At 52.0% G+C, this 23,732-nt stretch overlaps 1 protein-coding gene across 1 annotated transcript in view; it reads left to right on the top strand.

The window, feature by feature from the left end:
• Positions 1-22,943, top strand: part of lrig1 (leucine-rich repeats and immunoglobulin-like domains 1) — a 28,452-nt gene extending 5,509 nt beyond the window's left edge. Inside the window, exons 2-18 of the mRNA XM_037491235.2 lie at positions 4,536-4,607; positions 5,392-5,466; positions 9,779-9,916; positions 10,012-10,155; positions 11,204-11,347; positions 11,790-11,933; positions 13,339-13,482; positions 14,921-15,001; positions 16,624-16,695; positions 17,156-17,227; positions 17,328-17,491; positions 17,637-17,990; positions 18,594-18,875; positions 20,013-20,447; positions 20,549-20,683; positions 20,846-21,046; positions 21,445-22,943. Of these exons, the coding sequence (XP_037347132.2) occupies positions 4,536-4,607; positions 5,392-5,466; positions 9,779-9,916; positions 10,012-10,155; positions 11,204-11,347; positions 11,790-11,933; positions 13,339-13,482; positions 14,921-15,001; positions 16,624-16,695; positions 17,156-17,227; positions 17,328-17,491; positions 17,637-17,990; positions 18,594-18,875; positions 20,013-20,447; positions 20,549-20,683; positions 20,846-21,046; positions 21,445-21,617 (2,830 nt within the window). The 3' untranslated portion in view covers positions 21,618-22,943. The remainder of the gene's footprint in view (positions 1-4,535; positions 4,608-5,391; positions 5,467-9,778; positions 9,917-10,011; positions 10,156-11,203; positions 11,348-11,789; positions 11,934-13,338; positions 13,483-14,920; positions 15,002-16,623; positions 16,696-17,155; positions 17,228-17,327; positions 17,492-17,636; positions 17,991-18,593; positions 18,876-20,012; positions 20,448-20,548; positions 20,684-20,845; positions 21,047-21,444) is intronic.
• The last annotated feature ends 789 nt before the right edge of the window (positions 22,944-23,732 follow it).

The following is a 23,732-nucleotide window of genomic DNA, read 5'->3' as shown; positions in this document are numbered from 1 at the left end:
AAAGGTGCCGGGCGAGCGAAGCAGCTTCTCCTCCCGGTCGGTCTCGGGGGGAGCGGGCGGCGCTGGAGTGCCAAGTTGGGCCTTTTTTTACGCCTTCTATCCCCCCCCCCCCCCCCCCGCACTTTGTGGTATTGCAGAGAGGAAATGAGCGCCAGAGCTCCACTGTCTAGACACCCACATATTCACATGTACTCCGGGTGCACTGTGCGGAGACGTATTTCACCTCTGGCTGGAGCGCAATTAGCGCTGAATTGCGCCGTGCACGTATGATAAACAACAAGCGGGGAAAATTGACTAATGATCCGGTCTCTTTCTACGCTTTGAAATCGCAAGCGCGGGGTCAGCGCTCTGCGCGGCGCTCAGACAATAGCCCCGCTGAAGAGACACGTGCTATTTATGTTATTCTTCCAGATTAATTGGGGACACTCATTTCCCCTTTCACTCACAATGAAGCAATCTGGGCGCCATTTGTAACCAATTGCAGCGTTATTGCGCTAGAATGCCGCTGTTATATGCGGGAGCGTGACCCCCCCCCCCCCCCCCCCGTATGTTTGCAGACGAAGGGTGCACAAGGCGTGTGTGCTGTTTGGCACCGGGAGCGCTTATTGTACTCCTCCTCCTCCTCCTCCTCCTCCGGAGCGTCCGGGACCCGGCCGTGGGGTTCACGCAGCCCCTTAGGGCTCCCCCCCCGACCCCCCCTCCTCCGAATCTGCGCCCTATTTTTCTGGCCCCAAACCGGCGGCGTGGAGAGCGGCGGCGCACATGGCCCCAAGATGTGGCTCGCCTTCCTGCCTCAGCCAAACTTCAGAAACTGAGTTACAGGCCTGCCCTCGCTGATTTTCAAAGGCCGGAGCAGCTCCTTTGTTGAGTTGTGTGCGTATGGTGCGTGCGTGTGTGGGGGGGGGGCTGTAATGCAAATTGTGAAATACACTGATCCCATCAGCACTACACTTCTCTGATCCTGCTGCACAGAAGTTTCTCTCCCTTCTCCCCAAGATGTTGCTACTCATCCCTCACGTTACTGCAGATCGCGTTGGTTGGCTCACTCTTTTTTTAACCTCGTCAAAAGTAGATAAGATTTCGCTTTCTATGTATTGTGTGTAGAATGTCGGCCCGGAGCTGGTGTTGGCTTTGTGTACACTCTCACTGCAGTTGCCTGGCCATAAACTGGCCCTTAATGACAGGAAGAGTGGCGTGTGTGTGTGTGTGTGTGTGTGTGTGTGTGTGTGGGGCCCCTCAGACACTCAGGTTATTATTTGACCAGCTTTATGATGCTCTGAAATCGACCACATTAAAGGGCCTTTGTCTCCCGGCTGGACCACAGAAGGCTCATCACTGACATCACTTCACACTTTTGGCGAGCAAAGTTCACGCTGCATTGGTGTGCGATGGGAACAGGAAAGATAATGATGATGTATTTCTCCATGTGCGAGTCCCCGGCTCCCTCCCGCCGTATCTCTCTCTCTCTCTCACCCCCCCACACACCGACTGTGCGCTGCCCTACAAGCATGGTGTCATACGTCATGACATCACTCCTGCACTCCCAGCTTTCCTCGACTCCCCCAGCACCCGTAGTGCAGATCTTTTTGAAGGTCTTTTTAATGAGTTTTATACAGTATGTCAGATCCAGCGATGACGCTGTACTTCAGGCAGCGGGCCCTATTTTTCTTTCAGGTTGCTCGGTCCAGGGAGTCTTGTATGGGTCTTCTTTTGAAGACTTATCTTTAAGGGAGGCTGGGATTTGAAGCTAATGTGCTTCACGAATCCTTCCAGTTGTTGGTATAATATCAGCGGATCTTTTTACACACGATGTCAATTTTCTCAAGAAGCATTTGTTAGAAAATCAGTCCAAAAACCAAAAGCTATTGGTTCATGAAGGAGGAAGGGAGTGTGACCTAATGCGTTGCAATTGACGAATGTGTTATTTAATGCTGTAAATAGTGATCAGTTAATGTTGTATTGATTTATTAACCGTCTGTTTGGTAAAATGAATGACTGTGCTCCGGGGCAACAGGTGGTTGGGTGATTTAAAGGTCTGCTGGGCTCCATAGGGGAGCTTTATCCTTGTGATGATGATGTCTGCAGTGTGCCGGGAGGTGTTACGGCTGCTTATTGTCGCTCTCTGCTGCAGGCCCTCGTGTTTCTCGTCCTCAGTCCGGCTGACAGAAGCGGGGTTATGGTGACCCGTGCTCGCCGATGGTCGGCCGGTTAGACTGCAACAGACGGTACGCGCTGCACGAGGCCTGTTTAAGGCACATATGCAAATGTTGTTGTGACAGCAAGCTGTTTCAACTTGAATTCGACAACTTCAGAGGAACTTTGTTCCGAATGGCCGGGGTGTGCCGCCACATCAATCACACATTCTGTGATCCGGAGTTCATTAGCTGATACACTTCCAAGGGATGAATACAAATTTACTATACAAATAACCTATGCACACCTTGCTGTGGCGCACCAATCGTAGTGCCCTGGATCAAAGACCTGGAAAAGTGTTTGGCTCAACGTGGTCTCACACATTAGTTTGGTTAAGTAGCTGGCAGAGGGAGCTTGAGATTGTGATCCTGCTGACTAAGATCAAACGGTCCTGCCCATGTGTGTAAACTAGTTGTACCATACAGTGGAATGCTGCGGTGCCCCCTGGCTTATAGACAAGAGCTTTTTTGAAAAAAGATTCTCACTCTTCTCCGTGCGTTTGGTTCTCCTAACGTTGGTGACTTAAAAACAAATGTGGTTGTAAGGCCACTTTCTGATTAGCACCGAGGTCCCCCACATCCTTTCCTTCAATGGGGAGGGAGGGAGGCCCCCGACCAGCGTTATCAGCCTTATTGTACAGTAGGTGGTAAAAATGCTGTGAAATGTATCTAATCTGATAGGCGAGGGAATAAATCTGGCTGAGAATCGGCCTGGAGAGTAAAAGGCCCAGTTGTGTAAACATCGGCGGTGAATCAGAGAGAGGCACATGTGTGTGTGTGTGTCTGCGCCCTCACACAAAGGACCCGTATTGTTTGTCGCTGTGGTCTTTAGCACAAGCGCTGCAGGTCTGGCTCTCAAATGTGACTTTTTTTCCCCACCGTAGTCCTCAGTTTTGGGCTTCACGTTCAAGTTGACTCGTAATATCTCTTCGCCTGTTTTGTGCCGAAATCTGGTGGATTTAAACAGCATTGCGAGTGTGCTTGTGTGTGTGTGTGTGTTGACTGGAGTATGTATACCCCAAGGCAAGCTGTGTTGTTTTTCACTTGGCCTCACCGTAACGAGGTATTAGTTTCCTGTCGCAGGGCCGAAGGTTTACTTGCCCACAAAATGATGATTATAACGTATAAATATAAATAACGTTGTTGTAATAATACCAAAATATGTCATCAAAAAGATATTTCCAATCAATCGCATATTGGATAAATTCCAAAATGCACAACTGCCCAGTCGCAGTAGTAGTAGCCTGTCGATGGCGTGCTACAGAGCACACCGTGTAACGTCCTGCTCAGTTGTTGTTACGCCGATGTGTCAACGTTACTAAAGGCCTTTTGTCCTGACTGCATTCCAATTAGTTCCTGTGACTTGCCATACTGGCTTTTTATCATGAGGAAATGTCTCACCTGCCAGATGACTCACTCAAACCCTTAACTCGTACTCCTAAGGAATGAAAGTTTCCTATTACTCAACGCCAGACAAACCACCAAACAGATACATTTAGAAAATGCCAACGAGCGGATTCCCGTCTCATCTGTATTCTAATAAAAAGTCATACAGTGCACTTTGACACGTTTGACGAGACCGCGGTGGGACGAGAGGGCGAGGAATGTGTTGCATCAGGTGAAAGTGTCCCCAGCTCTCGGCAGGCCTGTGAAACATTCCTGGGCCGTCTCTCACGTCTGGACGGACGGACGGACGGGACGGGGGCGATCTCGGAGCTGTGGGCTCCCTTTGTCTCACCCGCGGCCAAAAACCCACCGCAAAAACACAAGCGGCACTCTCATTGCAGCAGCTCCCCACCCCCCCCCCCCCCCCCCGTCCCCCTACACCCATTCTGCATGCCGGCCAGGCAAGAGATGGCGCTTATTAGCTTCACATGGCGTGGGAAGCTCCATCTGAAATGCGGCGGGACAAATCACTCCGTAATAAGCCCGTGTGCCAGTCAGGCGGCAGCTATTAAACGCGCCCTTAGCCCAAAGTGCTAATTGACTGCTGCGGATAAGTGGCTTGTGGGTTACGTGTTTGAAAAGAGAGAGAGAGAGAGAGACACTCTTTGACGGTGGTATTGATCCGGCCCCCCTGGATGGACTGCTGTGTTTCCAGGCGTACTTAATGTGTGCCAAACGGGTGAAATAATTGTTGTCCTTGATCTGGAATGCAGAATCACTAATACAATAAAGGTTATAGGGAATAGTCAGTGTTTTCTCTACCATTATTTTAGGGAGGCGCCCTGCCGAGGGGAAATGCTGGCTGCTGATATTTTCACTTCTGTCATGGTCCTCCCCTGTCCACTCTTTGGCAAATTTGAACTACTTTTTAAATTGACCTCTTCTCCTTTATTTCAGAAACCTTGGCCACAACAAGCTGACCTCCATCGACGTTGGAGCTTTCGACCGCCTTCCCAACTTAAGAGAGCTGTAAGTAGTCGCACACACAGAACCTCCCATCGACGGCAGACACCTACACACTCTAATGGACTCCCTAAAGTGTGTGTGTGTGTGTGTGTACGGCCCTGTTTTCCTCTGTTGTGTTTCAAAAGTTCAACTCTTTAATCCCCAAACATGAGCTGCTGTGCGTCTTTTTCCAGTGACCTCATTCTGACTAACGTACGCGATCGCCACTCTACTTCCTAGTGTAGCGTCCTTGTATGTGTTTCCTTGAACACAGTCCAATTGAGAATAAAGTGGCGGTTTTCTATAATAAGCCTCCCCTCCACCACCTGATACTGTGGCCAACGCTGGCCTTGTAAATATTTTATATGGTGAGGAGAGGGCTTGGCTCTGTGTCACTCAGCGCCAGCACACAAGGCACACACACACACACACACACACACATCAAGGAGCTAACGGGTGATACACACACTGGTGACATCTCTGGCAGGCCAGCCCCGGCCAGTCATACGCTGCCGGACATCTGTTTTACTCCTGTGTTATTTTTGGTTTGCTCCTCGCTTGGCGGAGGTCATGACAAGTCATGTTTTTAATCTTCAGATTGGTACGGGGGTTAATTGCATTTAGCCTCATGTGACGGGGCATGTGGGATGGCAGTCCAACCCCACAATCTTTTTTACCTTTTGTTTTCTTTCACCAGGGGGGCTACCTGTCCTTCGCTTCCTCTTCTTTTAGTGTCTTGTCTGGGTTAAAATGCCTCCTTCTTGTCCTTGTTTTCTCCTCTAACCCGTGTGTGTTTTTTCACTTTCAGGCGCCTGGACCACAATGAGCTGACCTCCATCCCAGATTTAGGACAGGCCGCCTCGAGGATCGTATCCCTCTACCTGTGAGTACGGCCCCATTTACCCGTATAGACGCGGCACCACAGTTATCTGGCCCTCCGTGGCTGTACCCTGAGGTCAGTGGCCTCTTTGAAATGCTCCTAAAATAGTCTCCCTCTTTGCCTCTGCATCTCCGAAGTAAAGCATTCATGTGAAGTTGCTGATGAATATAGTCACATTACACTGAAATACCGCCCCCCCCTCCCCCCCCAGTCCCCCTCTGCCTAAGCTCTGTTGGTGTAAATATGGCGCTCTGTCTTTAGCGTTTAGCGCGTGGTCGAGTGACCCACGACTGTCGGCTCCAATGCACTTGCAGCTCGGTCCGTCCAACTGCGCCTGTGGGGACGGCCCGCACAGGCATCCCACTGGAGATTTACTGCCCTATTTGGGCAGGGCGTGTGTGCACTTGCGGGTGTCACGAACGTGAGCTCGGCACTCGATCAACACGCACACAAACAGTTCAATGAAAAGCTTTCACCCAAAAATACGCCTAGTGTGAGAAACAAAAGGCTCAGATATGAAGCCATATTAAAATTCTGATGATAAGATAAATGGAAATGCCTTCTGGTTTCCAGTTCTAAACACACACACACACACACACACACACACACACACAAGGCTCACGCGTCAGCTGAGCTTCACTCTGGGTGTATATCTGCTCTCGCACCTTGCTGGTGTGGTGGTGAAGTATGCAGCTGCTTGTTCCTGTAGTATTGGTCATGGTCATATGAGTTTTGGTGGTGAGCTGTCGCCCGTGTGTCATCCGCCCGCTTCTCGGAATTGATCACGGCGCACCATACACGGGCAGAAGATTACTCTAAGCCGTATGGAATCTGAGGTTTGATTGGGCAACGTCTATTTCTGTGCGTTTGGAGATTGTTACTAATGTGTTTGGATCCAAAGAGTTACGAAACTCCCCCCCCCCCCCCGTTCGCTATCGCAACCAAAACCGGTCGGAGCAAGTTCACCCTTTTACTCACACAAACGAGCCGCAGCCCCTCCGAATGATCGGGGGTGTCTTTTTTTGGCCTGACTTAAAGTCTGTTGCTAGGGGGAAGGCCCGATGGGAGTGGAGGCTGGAGGGAGGGTCGGATCTCCACAAAGCCACACAGCTGAAGCGAAGGCCCGTCGAAGCACTCGCAGCTGCGGCTGTCAGTCACATGGCTTACACTAAAATGGGTGACAGTGAGATAGGGGAGGAAGTATGAGAACGTAGGGGGGGGGGGGGAGGACAGGATCGGGCTGGTGCGAGCACCGTCGGGGTCGGGGTGACATCACTGCACCGCCGGGGGAGAGGAACGGCGAAGGTGAGCTCGTGCGCGGGGGGGGGGGTTATTCCCAAAAGTGAATCCAACGCCACAGCGCCTCCCGTGACAACCGGGCCGCTCTGCGCCTGTGCTCGGGCCCTGGCAGCAGGCAGCACAGACTGCGTGCCAGTGTTCCTGTGCCATCGGGTGAGAGCGTGTGGAATGTCGTCTGACTGCAGGTCTGTGTGAGACAGTGGTTTGCACGCACGCACGCACAAGCAAATTGACTGAGGATCTGTCTTTGGCCCCTTCGTCCCATGGTAAACCATCAAATGCTGAGAGGGAGTCACATGCGAGGCTGGTGGTAACGCCTGTAGAAGCTCTCACATTGAATTGCGAGTGTAAAGGGGAAGTTTTGATAGTTCAAATAAGTTTAGATTCCTGTATTTGGTTATACTCCCAGCCCTTTCTCCGGCTATGCCACGCACCAGACCGAGCAGCTACTAGCTGATTCAGCGGCTATCAGATGACCGTATTCTTCTGGTATTAAAGTAAAAAAAAAAAAGGAATTGGACGGACGAAAAAAAGCTTAGTGAGGAGGCCAGAGTTTTCTTCCATTTCTCTTTGTGTTTCCTTAATCTTTTGCTCGGTTGAAAGGGTGTTTGTCTTTGTTTCCTGTCGCCTTCATTCCTTTCATCCCCCTTTTTTTCTATTGCTGCAGCCTTAGAGATATTTAATTCCAAGCTTTTCTTTGGTCAAATGCGTTGTAATTTGGTCAGATATCAATCAACCAAATACAACAGATGCATTTGTTTGAATTCAAATAAAAGTCACACGTTTCAGTGGAAGCGCATCATGAACTAACAGAAGACCATATCCCAGTTGTCCTACCGGCCCACAATGCACTTGGCCATTGGCATCCCGCAAACTCCCAGAATGCCACAGCGGGATAGGGAGAAAATAAAAGAAGCAACAGAAATAAAAAAAATAAAAAAAATGACAAAGTGACAGCAGAGCAGCAGAAACCTTCCCATTGTGCTCATGGCTGGCTTTTCTCGACATCAAAGCCGTCCTTTATAACAGCTCGGGGGGGAAATCACACGGATGATCTGATTTTGTAATAACTCTCCCATTGTCCCGACCGTCAGCTTCAAAAATCGCCCCCCAAAGACGACACTGGGACCGCCAGGATGGGCTCGCCATTGTAAACCGCCCGATGCACTTTCCATGCATCAAAAGAAGTGTCAGAGTGAGCCAGGCGCACGAAAATCAGACGCTCGATGGGGCGGGGTAACGATGTTTGGAATTACGTGGAATGTCGCCGGCCATACGATGATCAGTCTTTACAAACGCCACTATTGTACGCGTGGACTTCAAACACGTCGAGCTCTGTGGCCTCATCCGCCTATCACACGCAGCCGGGCTCTGACTACAGGAGGGGGGGGTGGGGAGAGGAAAGGGAATTTTGGTTTGAAGGCAAACTGGTGAGAGAGGTCACCCTCTCCCACCAGTTTGAGACTGATCTGTTTTTCCCATCAAAGGTCACCAGCTGTTGACCCCACCTCACCCCTTCATTCTCCTCCCCCATTCTTTCCCTCCCTGCTTTGCTCGGGCTCACTGTAGCCACTGTCTGTTGCTCTGTCCCATGTTTGCCGCTGCTATTTGTGTTGTGTGTGTGTGTGTGTGTTTGCCCAGGCGTCCTCGCATGGCTCATCTTTAACCATTTTTGCCACTGTTTATTCAGGTGGGCCACTGCGGTGTGACCCCTCCTCCTCTCAGACACCAATAAAGATCTGTGTATGTGTGTGTGTGTGAGAGTGTCCATCTGCTGGCTGAAGGCTAGAAAGGAAGCGGGGAGGAGGGACTGACCTTGTTTTGACGAGTTTGACCAGAGGGACACCTGCTCTCGCCTTCCTAAAAAGCAAAGCAGCCGCAATATCATGTGCCGCCCATCTGAAGATGGGTTTAGTGGAAATTTCTTCTCGTGTTCAAGGGGAGAAATGTGTGTGTTTATTTTCTTCTTCTGGCTATATTGACACCCCCGCACAACCCCTTCCACTCCATCGAGGGAAAGCCTTTTTTTTGTAATTTAGATATTTTTGCATACTAGTCAGGTTAACTGAAACGGGTGCCAATCAAAATTCCGACCCCTAGTTAGCACCCTGGGCATGTGCCGAATGTGTCAGCCGGCGAAGGCGTTCGTGTGTGCTCAGGTAACAGCGGCCAGCAGGCTCCTAACACGCTCACACGTACGGACACACAGTCTATCGGCCCTACTGAACTCTCTATCTAATGTGAACATGTGCGTGTGTGCATGTTTTCTGGAGAGGAGGCGCTGTGTTTGGCTTTTGTGTCCCCTGGTGGCCTCCCTTGTGTTCTTTATGACACGCTAATTCTTTTTGTGTATTCCCACAATCCTCGGAGGATGATGACTGCGGCTGCGAGTAATTATTTTTTTCATCTTTTTTTTGCGTGGAATTTGGTCCTGGTCCCTAAAATAACCCACCACAGAAGTTGAAGAGGACAGGAAAGTCCTTAAGGAAACTCTTCTGTTGGGTTCCTCTCCCGGGCCATAATAGGCCCGACAAAACAAGAGTAACGCTTCCGTGTGGGGGGTTCAAGTGTTGCTTCTATGTTATCTAGTCCAAGTTCCCACTACTTTTGACAAGCGAAACTTGAAAAACGCACAGCCGTCTCCCCGTTCCGTCGCACGCTGAAGAGGTTCCGAAAAATCCCACCTTCAAGTGGCCCTGGGTGATCACAGAGGCCCCCGGCTAGCTCACAGATCGGGAGAGGCACAGGTGTCCTTGGAGTTGTTTAAAAAAGGCCAGCCTCAGTTGGGAAGCGCTTCAAGTACACATCTTGTGGTGGTTGAAGACCACTTTGCTCTGTGTACTTTGCTCTCTACGTGCCTTGGAGGGGGTGCAGGAGATGGGGGGGAAAGGAATCTGGAGTCGAGCAGGATATTATGATTTGAGATGGCGGAGTTGCAGACCTGAGTAGGATTTTCAAACGTGAATACCTTTTTTTAATTTTTTAAATGGGCTTTTTAAATTATTTATTTTTCCAGACATCACAATAAGATCCGCAGCATAGACGGCAGGCGGACCAGAGAGATGTCTTCGGTGGAAACCTTGGACCTGAGCAACAATGACCTCACTGAGCTCCGAGGGCACTGCTTCCCTGCAGGCCTCCAAATCACAGACCTGTGAGTACAAGCTGCATTGTACTCTGTTACAGGACTGCTTTGTTTTTGTTATTTTAAACGGCATGTTCCTAAATGAAATGTTTTTCGGTTTCCAGGTACCTGAGCAACAACAGGATCAGCGTGTTGGAGCTGGGCGCTCTGGACCATCTGGGCTCGACTCTACAGGTCCTGAGACTGAGCCGAAACCGCATCAGCCAGATCCCCGTGAAAGCCTTCCAGTTGCCGAGGCTCACCCAGCTGTGAGTACCAGCAGAATACATCAGTTCTAACAATACAGTTGGGTTTGTGGTCGGATCAATGAAAAAACAATGCACATTCCTGCCTTTTCCGAAAAACAAATGAGTCCCCCAGTTGTAGTCTTTTTAGACATTGCAAAGTGGAAAAGAATTCAATTGAAGAGGAGTTTGTGGTGTGTGTTGATTGAGCCCTGAGTGTATAACATGTGGAGCGCTGTTAGTGTGAGCGGTACCTCCGGGGGCAAATAATGTCTTGACAAGGCAAACACCGAAGCCCTATTACTGCTGATTTATTGCCTTCTTCCATATCCCCAAAGTGGTTAGTTCACTCCTCACACCACCGCCTTATCTCGCCCAGACCTCCCTCCAGCGTAAGAGCGAGGTCGGACCCATTTGTAGCTTGACGCCTCCATTCGGGAAAGAGCGGAGGGACCCGCGTAATGGGACCCTGGCCTCCCCGGGGGCTCCCGCCGTTTTCCCAGGTGTCTGGGAAGTGACATTATGGCTACACATAAAAGAACAAGGTGGATGTTTACCTTTGCAAACCCGACGGCTTTAACAGCCTTCACACACACACACACACACATCAGATGTACAAATTTGCACGCTGAGACGTCTCGCGTCTCCAATGCAAAATGGAAATAAACCCACCAGTGGTTTACATCTCATAGCGTGCTGCAGTGTAATTTTATAGGGTCATAACTTAACCCTTGTTTGCCAGTTAAAGCCTGGGGGTAGACAGCGCTGGCCCCCTGCCACAGCCGGAAAGGACACCACTGAGGAATGCCTGTTAACTCCGAAATGCTCTAACTGGAGCGCGCAGACTCTGGGATCCTCTGGTTGCGTGATGGATGCTAATTTATAATGAGGGCAGAGCATTTCTCAGTCGGATGAGGGTATACATGTATATACATGTGTGGTTTTATGGCTTTGAAATGTGGAGGAGAATTTGACGTTTTTTGAAAGTATGATTAAGTGGTGATTTGTCCGCCCCCCCCACCGCCCCGTGATCGGTTGCCACATTTATTTTGTCTGTCTGTCCTCCCTGCAGCGAGCTGAACAGGAACCGTATTCGTCAGGTGGAGGGTCTGACCTTTCAGGGTCTGTCCAGCCTGGAGGTGCTCAAGCTGCAGAGAAACAGCATCACCAAACTGACGGACGGGGCCTTCTGGGACTTGGCCAAGATGAAAGTCCTGTAAGTAGAACAAAAAATATCTATCATACACTTCCCCAAACGTATACCTTTGCCAAATATTGTTCAAACACAGCATTTCAGAATCATAAAACAAGTAATTTCTGAAACGTATCATCTGATTAATGGAGTTTGGGTGCAGGACAAAGACAGGAGCGAGCACCACCTGACAAGCTGATCCTATTTGAAACTGTTACTGAATACAAATACTCACCCACCAAAAATTCACAAGATTAGCATATTTTCTAACTTCATGAAACAGTGCCACACTCATCACACAGGGATTATTCCCACTGACCTGCAGTTTTTACACCATATTTCAATTACATTCAAATTCAAATTGTGGCCACAAACTGCATTGCATTTCTTTAGAAATCCTGCTGCAGATATAACCCCATAAACTCCGTAGACCGGTTAAACCTATGCTGCTCTCCGTCTCCTGCAGTCACCTGGACTACAACAGCCTGTCAGAGGTGAACAGTGGCTCCCTGTACGGCCTGTCCTCGCTTCAGCAGCTCTTCCTCAGCAACAATTATATCGCCCGCATCAACCCCGACGGCTGGAAGTTCTGCCAGAAGCTGAGGGAACTGTGAGTACACGCATTCAAGTAGGGAGCCTCGTGTGTCCTCCCGCAAAGACCTTCAGGAGGCCGCGGGGTTACGCTTCCCAGACAAAGTTCACCTCATCCCCATGTGGTGGATTTGAACACCTTTCAGTCCTATAGATTGAGGATTCACCTTCCCCGGGGGGGGTCGGGTGACGTTGTGCTTTAACGCTCGACGCGCTGCGCTATTCTCAAAATAAGCCCCTTCATCCTATAATTAGAGCTTGGATCAACAGCACTCACTTTTTGTACGTTGGGAAGCGCAAGGGGGTTTGTAATCCCACCGAAGGATCGCGCCCCCCCCCCCCCTGCGCGGCGGCCTTAGTCTGCCGACTGAGGAGTTATTATCAGGAGAGGCTTTTCCTCTTCCCCCCCCGGGCAGAGTGCTCTGCTCAGGTGAGGCGTCGCTAACCCGGGGTATCGGTGGCGCCCGCTGTTTGTTTGCACGCGGCGGCGGCGGCGTGGGGTGAAGAGGTCGCCCGGCGCTCTGCTCAGTTTGCTCTGCGTATCTCGGGGACGTTTCCTTCCTGTGCGCACGGACGCATCGCTTCCCGGGCATCTTAGGAGCCGTCCTCCGGGTCCCGCTCTCAGCGGTTATATGATTATTTTTTTTATTTTTTTTACGATTCACAGTTGTGATAACCAACCAACACCCCCCTCCCCGCCCCCCCCCACACACACGGCCCATTGGAAGAGAGTGACTGGTCTTTATTAGGAGGCTGTTATTGCATTCCCAATGGACCAGGCTGAGGCCGGTCATCGGGGAGAATCTGCACACATGAGCGGTCAAGCAAAACCTGAGGCCACAGCGAGGGCCACAGGGAGGGCAGCCAGATGCACAGGACTTCCTTTGAATACTGGATGAGAGATACCAGTGTGAGGGGGTACTGCCACTTATACTCAGGATTCATCGAGCTACTCACCAACAATTTCCAGTAGATGGACTTTAGAGCAACATTTCCTACATTTGTCACGTCATGTCATCGTGTGTCCAGCAGCTTTTTCTTTCCTCAATACCTAAAACAATCACATTGAATTTTTCCTAGCCTTGTAAGGCAATTGATTCAAAGCGCGTCATCGTGAGGGCTGTCGTTCATATGAGTGACAGTATGTCCCCCCTGGGCTTTTCGGCCCGTATGGTTGTCATTTCTTCCCTGTCAAGCGGTTTGGAGCTCAGTCCAGCACTGAGGTCTGCTGGGCCCATTCTCTGTGAACATCTCTCAGTGGGGAGGAAAAGGCACAATGGAAAAAAAAGCCCGTCAGCCCTGAAATTCAAGGATGATGACTTTGCGAGCCGCCTCAGCGTTCTGCCAACCTGTCTTCTCCTTCCAGACCTCACACAGAACATTTCTCCCTCTCTTCCTCTCCATCTCTCCGTCTCTCCCTCCAGGAACCTGTCGCACAACAACTTGACTCGTCTGGACGAAGGCAGCCTGGCGGTGCTCGGGGATCTCCACTCGCTCCGTCTGGGGCACAACTCAATCAGCCACATCACAGAGGGAGCCTTCAGAGGCCTCAAGGCCGTACGCATTCTGTAAGTAACCCCCCCCCCCCCCTCACCCCCAACCCACTTATTATAGTTTGGCCTCTTGCTGACGATAAGGCCAAGGTGTGCCGCTTGGGGAGCAGTGAAAGCTGAGATGCTTGATATTGGTTTTCGCTCCGGTGATATTTGATATTCGGGCTTACGCGGTGCCTTCATTTGACTCCAGAAAGCAGGAGTTGTTTACTCTTCAACTCGACCAGTTTGATTCGACTCATTTGCATCCACGAGTTTCTATGGTAACTCCTTCTTTCCTTGAGTCCTTTCCCACTTTTCTCCTTTTGTGCGGTTTGTGCCTTTTGTTTTCCAACCGTCTTGGACCTAAAAGTGGTCCGTGTTGCTCGCTCCTCCCCCCCCCCCCCGAGACCCTTCCCCCGCTTTCAGAAGCCCGTCGTTAAAGGACAAGAGGTTTCTTTTCCCACTGATCCACCATTTCCACAGAAAGCCCAAACAGGCCCAATGAAAGACATGCATGGACTGAAAGGGAGAAAGTCAGGGGATAAATCCAGGAGGAAAGACCTGGGGGGGGTCTTGGTTCCTAACCGAGGTCCTCTTGGCTGTCCCTCGTCCCAGCAAGAGAGCCAGAGGAGGGAAGATGTGCCAGGGCGCTCTCTCTCTCTCTCTCTCTCTCTCTCTCTCTTTCTCTCTCCCTCAACAGGGGTGACAAGGCAGGGCCCATACAGCCTCTCTCTCTCTCTCTCATTGGGTGTTAGATAACCAGCTACAGAGGGAGGGATTTCTCCCTTGTCTTTAATTGCTTTGTCTCGGTTGGCTTTAAAGCACACTATTAATTGCCCATTTCTCCCCTATTGTGTTCTGCCATCTCCTCGGGCTATTAAACCCCGCCCCCCCCAATACAGACACTGCCTCTATGTCAATCTTTTCCTTCCCCTCGTACCGCTCCTGCGCTCGGTGTCTTCTAGGCAGGCCTAATCTAATCAGCCGGGGGGGCAGGGGCAGAGGCCGGGCCCTGAAAAGGAGCCGGTGGAGCTTTAATTGGGGCCGCGCTGCTGGCCGCGCCGGCATGTGACTGGAGCCTGCATCGGGGTGTGAAAGCTCCAAACAAGCCAGCCTGCCCTCTAATTCGGCCACGGGGGTCGTTGGCTCACTGCCCCCGCCGATCTCGCCATGGCGTCCTGAATTATACACGTGTTTCCCAGTGGATTCTTTTTTTTCTTTTTTTTTTTGGCGCGCATCTACTCGTCCTCGGACACTCCACGGAAAGAATGCACTCGGCTGGCATAGCGGAGGGGCTCTTGAGGCCAGGTGCAAAGGGGCGGTGTGGGGGAGGGGGGGTAACCCGTGACTTCAGGACCAGCCTCTGCCAGGACTGTGAAACGCTTCAGCGCTGGCAGGACCCCCCCCCCTCCCCCGTTCCCCTCCCCAGTTGCATCTTTCTTATCCCCCTCTTTTCTCTCATTCTCCACAGGGAGCTGGACCATAATGACATCTCAGGCACAATAGAGGACACCAACGGGGCCTTCTCTGGATTGGACAGCCTCAACAAGCTGTGAGTGTCTCCCCCTCGTCCTTTCTTTTTACTCCCCCCCCCCCCCCCCCTCCGCCCCTCCTTTTCATCCCTCTGTCCGGCCCTTGCACTGATTCAGGGCTTCTCTGCTGTGCTTCAAAAGCTAAAACAGAAAGGAGCTTTTTTTCCTGACGGATCCAAAAGTTCCCCTCCGAGTCCCGGTTCCTCCTCCATTGCCAGTTCAGCTGGTCCAGTTTAGGGCTGCAGAGTTTGAGTGATCTGTCCCCTCAGGACCCCACACCTCACTTGTTAGAGAAGTATTCACACTGAAAGTGTACGCATATAAGTTCACGAAACATCAAAGGCAACGTTGTACCTCTCGTCTCCCTGTGGAAGCTTAGGTCAGTTCCTCTCCCGTCTAATCCGGCTTTAACTGCATGGTTTTATTGTTTCGCTGTAACTTTATGGGCAAACTAGAGAAGAAGAAGAACGAGTTAATCATTACTGTCACAATTACTCATCAAGCCGCTAGTAAAAACAAGTTGAATATCCAGAGTTGACCATTTGAGAAACGAGCGCCGGCGGGCAATCATCAGCACGCAGGATGAAAAGATGATGTCCAGCCAAGATGGTTCCCAGTGTGAGCACCACTGAGAGAGAAAGAAGGAGAGAAAGGGCCTTTCTCTGGGCCGGCAGGGGGTTGCTCCCCAATAGGCTTGTTTCTATTTCTCCTCCATGCCTGCACTCCTCCCGCCCCCCCCCCCCCTTTCCCAGTCCCTGTTGTTTGGAACTGAGAGAGGGTAAAATTGAGGGCCCGCATTCAGTCATCAACATCAAAGACCGCTGTGGGCCCCGCCCCCCTCTGACCCGGCCCCCTTTTGTCACGGCGGTGGCGTAAGCGGTCGCGCCGCATCCCGCCGCTGGCAGAGCGAGCCATGGGAAAAGGAGGCGCAGGAAGGAGAAGGAGGGCGCCAAACATCAAAGTGTCCACCACGCACACTGGCTTCTTCTTAAAGCAGCGTGTGAATGCCCCCACATGGGAGGGAAGCGCCTCTCACAGAGCTACGGCCAAATCAAACCATGAATAGATTTGGCATTTAATTCAAATTAGACTTCCTTTGATGGCCTAAGCTAATTCTGTATTACTCATACGCTTCTTATCTCTGTTTGTGTGTACTTGGGGTGAGTTAGAACACCTCTCGAGTCCCGTCCTTCCTGTGAAGGGAGGGCTACAGCAGGGTGAAGAACAAGTTGGGGGTGGGGGGACCGGATTATGACCACAAACCAGAGGGAGCATCAACACACACACACACACACACACACACACACACATGCTCCGTGGGGGAAAGGACATAACACATAAACACACAACCGCGCCCGGCCACTGCTTTTTAATTCTAATAAGGATAAAAGTGGTCTGCACACAGCCCCCCCCCCCCCCCCGATTCTCCTGGCTAATCTCCACACAGTTCGGATTACCAATATCCTAACCCCCCCCCCCCCCCCCCCCGCCACCACCACCACAACTCTTATCAGATTCTGCCTGCTAATTGTGCTTCTCTCCTTCTCTGTTTTCACCTTCCCGCTTCTCACCCCCTCCCCCATCTCTCTCTCTCTCTTCCTCTCTCTCATCTATCGACACCCTTCATGTTTGGAAACGCCAGGACTCTGTTTGGAAACAAGATCAAGTCGGTGGCCAAGAAGGCCTTCTCTGGCCTGGAAACCCTGGAACACCTGTGAGTATGCCACATTGCTCGGCTGCCCCTCCTCCCTGCCGCAGTGAGAGTGACGGAGGAGAGGCTGCAGGGGGGGGTTGCCAAAAGTTTCTGGCAGAAAGCAGACTGCTAGCAATTTAATAGCGCCTTTGTAAAAGGAGAAGACGGAGCGTCCAGCTGCTTCTTTCTCGTTAGCCTAGCTCAAGCTCAACTCAGCCTTTTTTTTCTTTTTTCTTTCGTTTCCTGTCTACACGCAAGGAAGACAGTTATGGAGCATGTGGGGAGCTCTGCAGAAGAAACAGGATTCCTATAAGCTTTTTCACAGGCTTTCGTCAAATACAGGCAGAGAGGGATGGAAAAATGTGGCACGTAGCGCACTCAGACATGCCAGGCTCGATAGAAGTCGGATCCTTGCTAATGAAACCCGGTGTGTGGCTGTAATGTGTACTCAGTCCATGCGACATGCGCCATGTGCCAACAGGAACCTGGGAGAGAACGCAATGCGTTCCATCCAGCCCGACGCCTTCAGCAAAATGAGGAACCTCAAAAGCCTGTGAGTACCATCGACGCGTTGGCGCACACGGGCGTATTCAGTTACAGGTGCAGTAGACGTGACGCACGCCACATGCGCTGACTCCTCCCCTCCCCTGCAGTCTCATTCAGAGCGACAGCTTCCTGTGCGACTGCCAGCTGCAGTGGCTTCCCGGCTGGCTGGTGGCACGCCGCCTGCAGGTCGCTGTCAACGCCACCTGTGCCCACCCGGAGAGCCTGAAGGGCACCAGCGTCTTCCAGGCTGCGTCCAGCAGCTTTGTGTGTGGTGAGTTAAGCTTAGGGGCACGTTAATGGGGGGGGGGTTATGAAGACATGCTGATTGCTCTTTTTTTCTCGTCATTTTCCCCTCATTTTAATACGCTCTCTTTTGCCGCCTCCCCTTTTCTCCCTCCTTGCCTCTCCACCTCCAGACGACCTCCCGAAGCCCCAAATCACCGTGCAGCCGGAGACGTCCGTCGCGGTCCTCGGCAGCGACGTGCGTCTCACGTGCACGGCCGCGAGTAGCAGCAGCTCCCCCATGACCTTTGCGTGGCGTAAGGACCAGGAGCTGCTTCGCTACGCAGAGACGGACAACTACGCCCACGTACGCGACCCCCTGCACGGGGCGGCGCCCGGCGCACCGGCCGCGGCCGGAGGCGTGATGGAGTACACCACCATCCTGCACCTGCGGCACGTCACCTTCGCCCACGAGGGCCGATACCAGTGCATCATCACCAACCACTTTGGCTCCACCTACTCCAGCAAGGCCCGCCTCATCGTCAATGGTAGTGTTCTTTTTTTTTTTTTTTTTTTATGTTGTAGAAATGTTGAGCTGACATTCAGCAACTAAATTACTAGATCATCAGCCTCTTTGTTAAGATGGACAAGGTCATGGATCATTGGGTCGATGCGGTGAAAATGTGAGAGGAGGAATACAAGCGGTCCAGTGTCAAGCTAAGAGAGGATAAACAAAAACACACTATGTGCTGATCTGTGTGTGATTACATAATCAGTGCACCAAACACAATGCCTGTTTGTGTTACACGCATGGGTTCGAATGGTGCCGTGTGACAGCGAAGCGATTGAGACGGGTGGCCATTGCCGGGTCCTCTCCTCAGAATGTATTCGGAACAAATTGATTCACCTGCATGTCGGCGCTAACAGGGGCCCATCTCCTCTGTGTCACTCGGCTTTGTGTGGAGGGTATTAACCTGGAGTTTTGGTTGCCTCCCTTCCTCGCCCGTTGCCTTGAGAGTCATCAGCGGCGCTCAGAGTCACGGGCTCTTGAGTGTGCTGTTCCAACGCTCTGTAACCCCAAACCGCTCCGCCGCAACCCGCCTCCAGCTGTGAAAACATTTGAAATCCTCACAGAAAATGTCCCCCCACAGTTCTGCCGTCCTTCGTGAAGACCCCCCGGGACAGCGCCATCAGGAAGAACCACACGGCGCGGCTGGAGTGCGCCGCCGAGGGCCACCCGACGCCGCAGATCGCCTGGCAGAAGGACGGCGGCACGGACTTCCCCGCCGCCCGGGAGCGGCGGATGCACGTCATGCCCGACGACGACGTGTTCTTCATCGTGGGCGTCAAGCCGGAGGACATGGGCGTGTACAGCTGCACCGCCAAGAACACGGCGGGCACCGTGTCCGCCAACGCCACCCTCACCGTGCTGTGTAAGTCGCATTTCTGACCGCCGGTTTTTCCCACATCCTGGAAAAGGGAGCACTTGGTCCCTCCGGAGGGTCCATGTTTTTTGTTTTCTCGGCAGCTGTGGCCCTCGCCGCAGGTCAATGGCCAAAGGTCACGGGTCAAAGGGGGGGGGTGGGGGGAGGCAAGGGGCGACTCACAGAAGGGTGTTTGTTAAGCATTCCCACACAGCCTCCCACCTTCAGTCATGGCTGCTTCACTGCAGGCCCCAGTGCTCCCAGTTTATTGGCTGTTTTACACCGTTAAATCAAACAAAACAGTCCCATCAGGACACAGATCATCTTTCTCCTTCTGTCTTTGAGCTGAGCAGAGAGTAGGAGAAGAAAAGGGGGATGCGGGGGAGGGGCGGGGGGCGGGGGGGTCTTTGCAAAGGCAACATAATAAAGGTAATATTTGCAGGTGATGTGGTCAGAGCGGTATCTCAGTGACACATCGTGCAGCTTCAGAGAGGCTCGCTGGACTTCAAGCCGAGTGCTAATCCACTCAAGAGTGGGAAATAGTGAGCGGCCATGCCTTTTAGGACGGAATCTGGGATGTTTGGGTTTGAGAAACAGAGGGGAAGGAGAGGGGTCGGGGGTGGGGGGGGGGGGCTGCAGTTGAGGGGCCCCTTGTCTGGAAAAGAGTGGCGGGGGAGAAAAATGAGAGCCAGAGAGGAGGTGGAGTGGAGTTTGTGGGGGGAAGGCAGGCTAGTGGGGCCGAGAGAAAAAGGGAGAGGGTGGAGCGTCGTGGGGCGGGTCCGGGGGATTGATGGGGGAGTCAGAAAGTATTGATAGAAGAGAGCGGGCCGACCGGAGTGGGTTAAGTGAGATCTCTTAATCTGTGTATGTCCCACTGTGAGGGGAAGTGCTCAGTCTGAGAGGACAGGCCTGGCCTAAAACACACGTTGCCAAGGAAACCGTGAGGACATTGTTCTGAGGAGGACCCCGGTCCCTTGTCTGTGTGCCGTGATTAAAATGGTTTCAGGGCCTGTCCCCATCACAGCTATGACCTCAGGTGGATGATATAAGTCGCTATAAGATAACCTTTCAGGGGTCAGAGTGGGAACATTTCACTTTGTGCTCATCGAGCTGAACTCGGTGTGTCCCCCCGTCCCCCCCCAACAGATGTCCCCTACCTGGACCAGGACCTGAAGAACCACAGCGTGGTGGTCGGTGACACCGTGGCCCTGCAGTGCAAGGCCCTCGGCAGCCCGCCGCCCCGCGTCACCTGGCTGCACGACGACCGCCCGCTGCGCCCCTCCGACCGGCACCACTTCACCGCCGGGAACCAGCTGCTCGTCATCGACTCGACCTCGCCGCGCGACGCCGGCCGCTACACCTGCCTCATGTCCAACACGGTGGGCACCAACCGCTCGCACTGCCAGCTGGCGGTGAGCCAGGACGCCTGCCCGCCGCCACCGCCGCCGGGCCTGAGCACGGTCACCGTGGGGATCGTGGTCATCGCCGTGGCGACGAGCATCGTGGCGACTTCGCTGGTGTGGGTGTGCGTCATCTACCAGACGAGGAAGAAGAGCGAGGAGTGCAGCGTCACCAACACGGGTGAGCTCGGATCTGACCCCACGTGTCTCGCCATGCGCCATGCCCCCCCCCCCCCCCCCCGGTGCTAATGCCTCGTGTCCGTCTCTCTCGTTCCGCCTCAGATGAAACGATCGTCCCTCCGGACGTACCGAGCTACCTCTCCTCCCAGGGCACGCTGTCCGAGCGGCAGGACGTGTGCATCCGGGCGGAGGCCGGCGGAGGACCTCAGCCCAACGGACACATGGTGGACTCCACAGGTAACCCCCCCCACACACACACACAGTGTGGTCTGCGTGGGCTCTGCTGCTCCCCAGGCGACACCGTGGAACACGATGTGGACAGACTGCTGTCGATTGCGTGTGTGCTCCTTCATGTGTCCTTCATCCGTTTGCCCCCCCCCCCCCCCCCCCCGGCTGCAGGTTTCGTGGTGGTGTGCACGGACTGCGGCAGCAGCTACTCCAAAGACTCCGACTACCTGACGCACGGCTTCGGCCACGCCGCAGCCTCGGAGTACCAGCAGTACTCCGTTCCCCCGCCTTACTCCCACTGCTACCCGGTGGAGCGCCGGGACTCGACGGGGCTCTGCAACAACCACAAGCTGCACCAGGGGGATAATAAAGGTAAGGGGGTCAGAGCGCAGTTGCCTCGCACCCAAATTGAAAAAGACACACACACACATCCAGTAGGCTGGATATCATCGTTGTCATCTTGAGAAATATGGAATTTAGGAACCATTTGTCAAAGTAAATTCCCCTGAACATGGTTTTGATGGGTCGGCTCTGAAAGGAAGCACCGTGTTCCCAGTGCTGCCAAAACTGGTCTGGGCCTGTTCTGGGATTCACAGAGTAATACCCGTGGAATTGTCCTCATAATGCCCAATTCTGTCCTCCACACCGTCAGCCTTATGCACACATTCCTCCGCCTCTGCATCTTATAGCTGAATGCCTGTCTGTCAGCACACGCGCCACGTCACTGACCTCTCACCCCCCCACGCCGCCTTCTCCTCTTGTGTCATCAGCGGGACAAACGCCGGTGCGCTTCCCGTCGCCGGAGGACTCCTTCCACAAGCCGGTGACACTGCCCGGCGGCCTCGACGGCGAGTCGGCGCTCAGGCAGACTCTGCTGTCCAACGGACACGCCCACAGAGGCTCTCCGAGCGAGAGCGCCCCCCTAAGGAGAACCAGCGACTAGCAAGGCGCTCCACCCGGCCCCCCTCGAAAGTTGACTTTATTTTTGTTTGCACTGGCAAGTAAAACAGCTACCTCACGTCGAGGCGATTTGGTCCCGAGCCTCCTGGATCCGGACTGAATGGAAGCACCAGGAGAGTGAAAAGCAAGGAGAGGGCGTCCGGAAGTTTGAAGGCGGAGCTTGAGTGGGTGGCGTCCCATCTGAGCGTATCAGCTGTACATAGTTTAAAAACTTTCCTTTGGGAGGTGACCAATACAAATTCTAGTTCCAAAAAATGTGACTTGCATTTGAAGCATGTAAATGTAGGGAATCTTGTACAGTATAAATAATGTGCGAGGGGAGGGGGGGAGGGGGGGGGGGGGAAATATGCCTTTGGACATTTGACTGTAAATAAGAGTTTTCTTATATTATATATTATATAACTTTTACAAAAGAGTATTTGAATTTATGTGCATGACAAAGAAAGGAGTGATGGCATTTTTATTTTTATTCAAAAACAACACAAACCACCTTTTTCAGCTTTTACCAACATTCAGCTGCGGTGCCTTAATGCATGATCAAAGAAAAAAAGCCAACTAGCATCCGTCTGGAGACCTTTTTTGTGAGAGATACTGGTTTTTTTTCTTTATAGCAAACACAACACACACTTGATTGCACTTTCTTTCGGGGACAACAGAAACACAGCTCACATCCATCCGTTGCCGTATGAAGGAAGAGCTTTGACGGAAGTTATTTTTCGGTACGTTCGAGCTGGGATAGTCGGGGGGGGGGGGGGGGGGGCGGTCAAGTTTAAGCACTTTCTGTATTTGCGTCGTAAACGAGTGGATCGTTGCCTCCCGATTGGAGAGGAGCCCGTTTCACCATACTGAGAATACCCGAGAAGCTGCTCTGTGGGGGGGGGGTCATGAGGAAAGTATTTTGTCTCAGCCTCCGATCAGTGTCCTCGTTTTGATTTAAGAAGGTGCGAGTTCTTTTTTTGACTCTAAAAGCCAGTGAGGACCAGCGCGCCATGTGTCACATCGAGTACAAAACCTACAGCGATGTGGTGGTCGCTGCTGTAATGTGCCTACATCCAGGTGGGAGCTGTGTTCCGTTACCAGCGGCCCTTATCGAGGTGAACTGGAGGACGTGCTCCCCCCGGTTACACCTGGTTGCATCTATCGCAGGTAAAAGGGACAAAGGGACAAAGAGGTGAAGTTCACGTAATTTATTGAAAGCAAAATTAAAAAAAAAAAACTGTCTGAAAACCGGTGTCCCGATGTCCAAGCTGAAGCCGTGAAGTGTCTAACATGGCATTGAAGTGTCTAATAAAATCACATTTTGCTATTATTGCCAGTTTTGCCCTTCTTGTGTGTAAAAGGAGTGAAAAGGAGCAAAGAGGAGGCATTAAGTGATGCTCGCTGTGAGGGGAGTTCTGTCACTGATAATAACTCACAACTTCAGGAAAATATAGTGAATTGAACAAAAACGTCATAGTTTACTCACTCAATTGTACAAATAGGTATGTTTGACGACTTAATTGTGATATTGAGTTATCAGCTGCTATCAACGGCCAAATGGGTAAAAATGCCTTTGGAATTTGGGTGAATTGCTCCTTTATAAGTAAGTCAGTAAGTTTTTGGAACCTTGTTCAGTTTTCCGACTTGACTTAAATTAAACCTTAAGTCTACCGCCTGCTAGTTTAGCTTAGCATTAAATCGCGCTCTACCAACAGTTGACACTCGGAGGTATCACACAACGCTTTGTGATAAGCTAACAGGACACCAGCTGCAGCTTCCTGTTTAAAGCAGAGACACAACAGCAGGATCGTAAAAAAACTCCAGCTATTTCTAGAACACTTTAGCTCTATTGATGAATAAACTCATCCTGGGTAAGAGTGAAAGATTAAGAAGTCCGCCCCTTTGTAGCCTTTATTTTTTGACAAGAGCTCCAACGAATACAAATATATGCCCAATAAGCTCGACACATAAACCCCACATTGGTGAACATGCTGCATTATTGTCGGCATCAGTACCTGGAGGATGAGCTCAGAATTGACCAATAGTGACAAATTACTGTTTCTAACGAAGGCGGCGAGGCAGAGAGCAAAATATGGATGAAACACTAAACTGATCATAA

Source organism: Pungitius pungitius, chromosome 8 (genome assembly GCF_949316345.1).
Source record: "Pungitius pungitius chromosome 8, fPunPun2.1, whole genome shotgun sequence".
In the NCBI taxonomy this organism is placed as follows: domain Eukaryota; kingdom Metazoa; phylum Chordata; class Actinopteri; order Perciformes; family Gasterosteidae; genus Pungitius; species Pungitius pungitius.
Note: the sequence above shows the minus strand (reverse complement) of the source record. Positions and strands in the feature narration are given on the sequence as shown.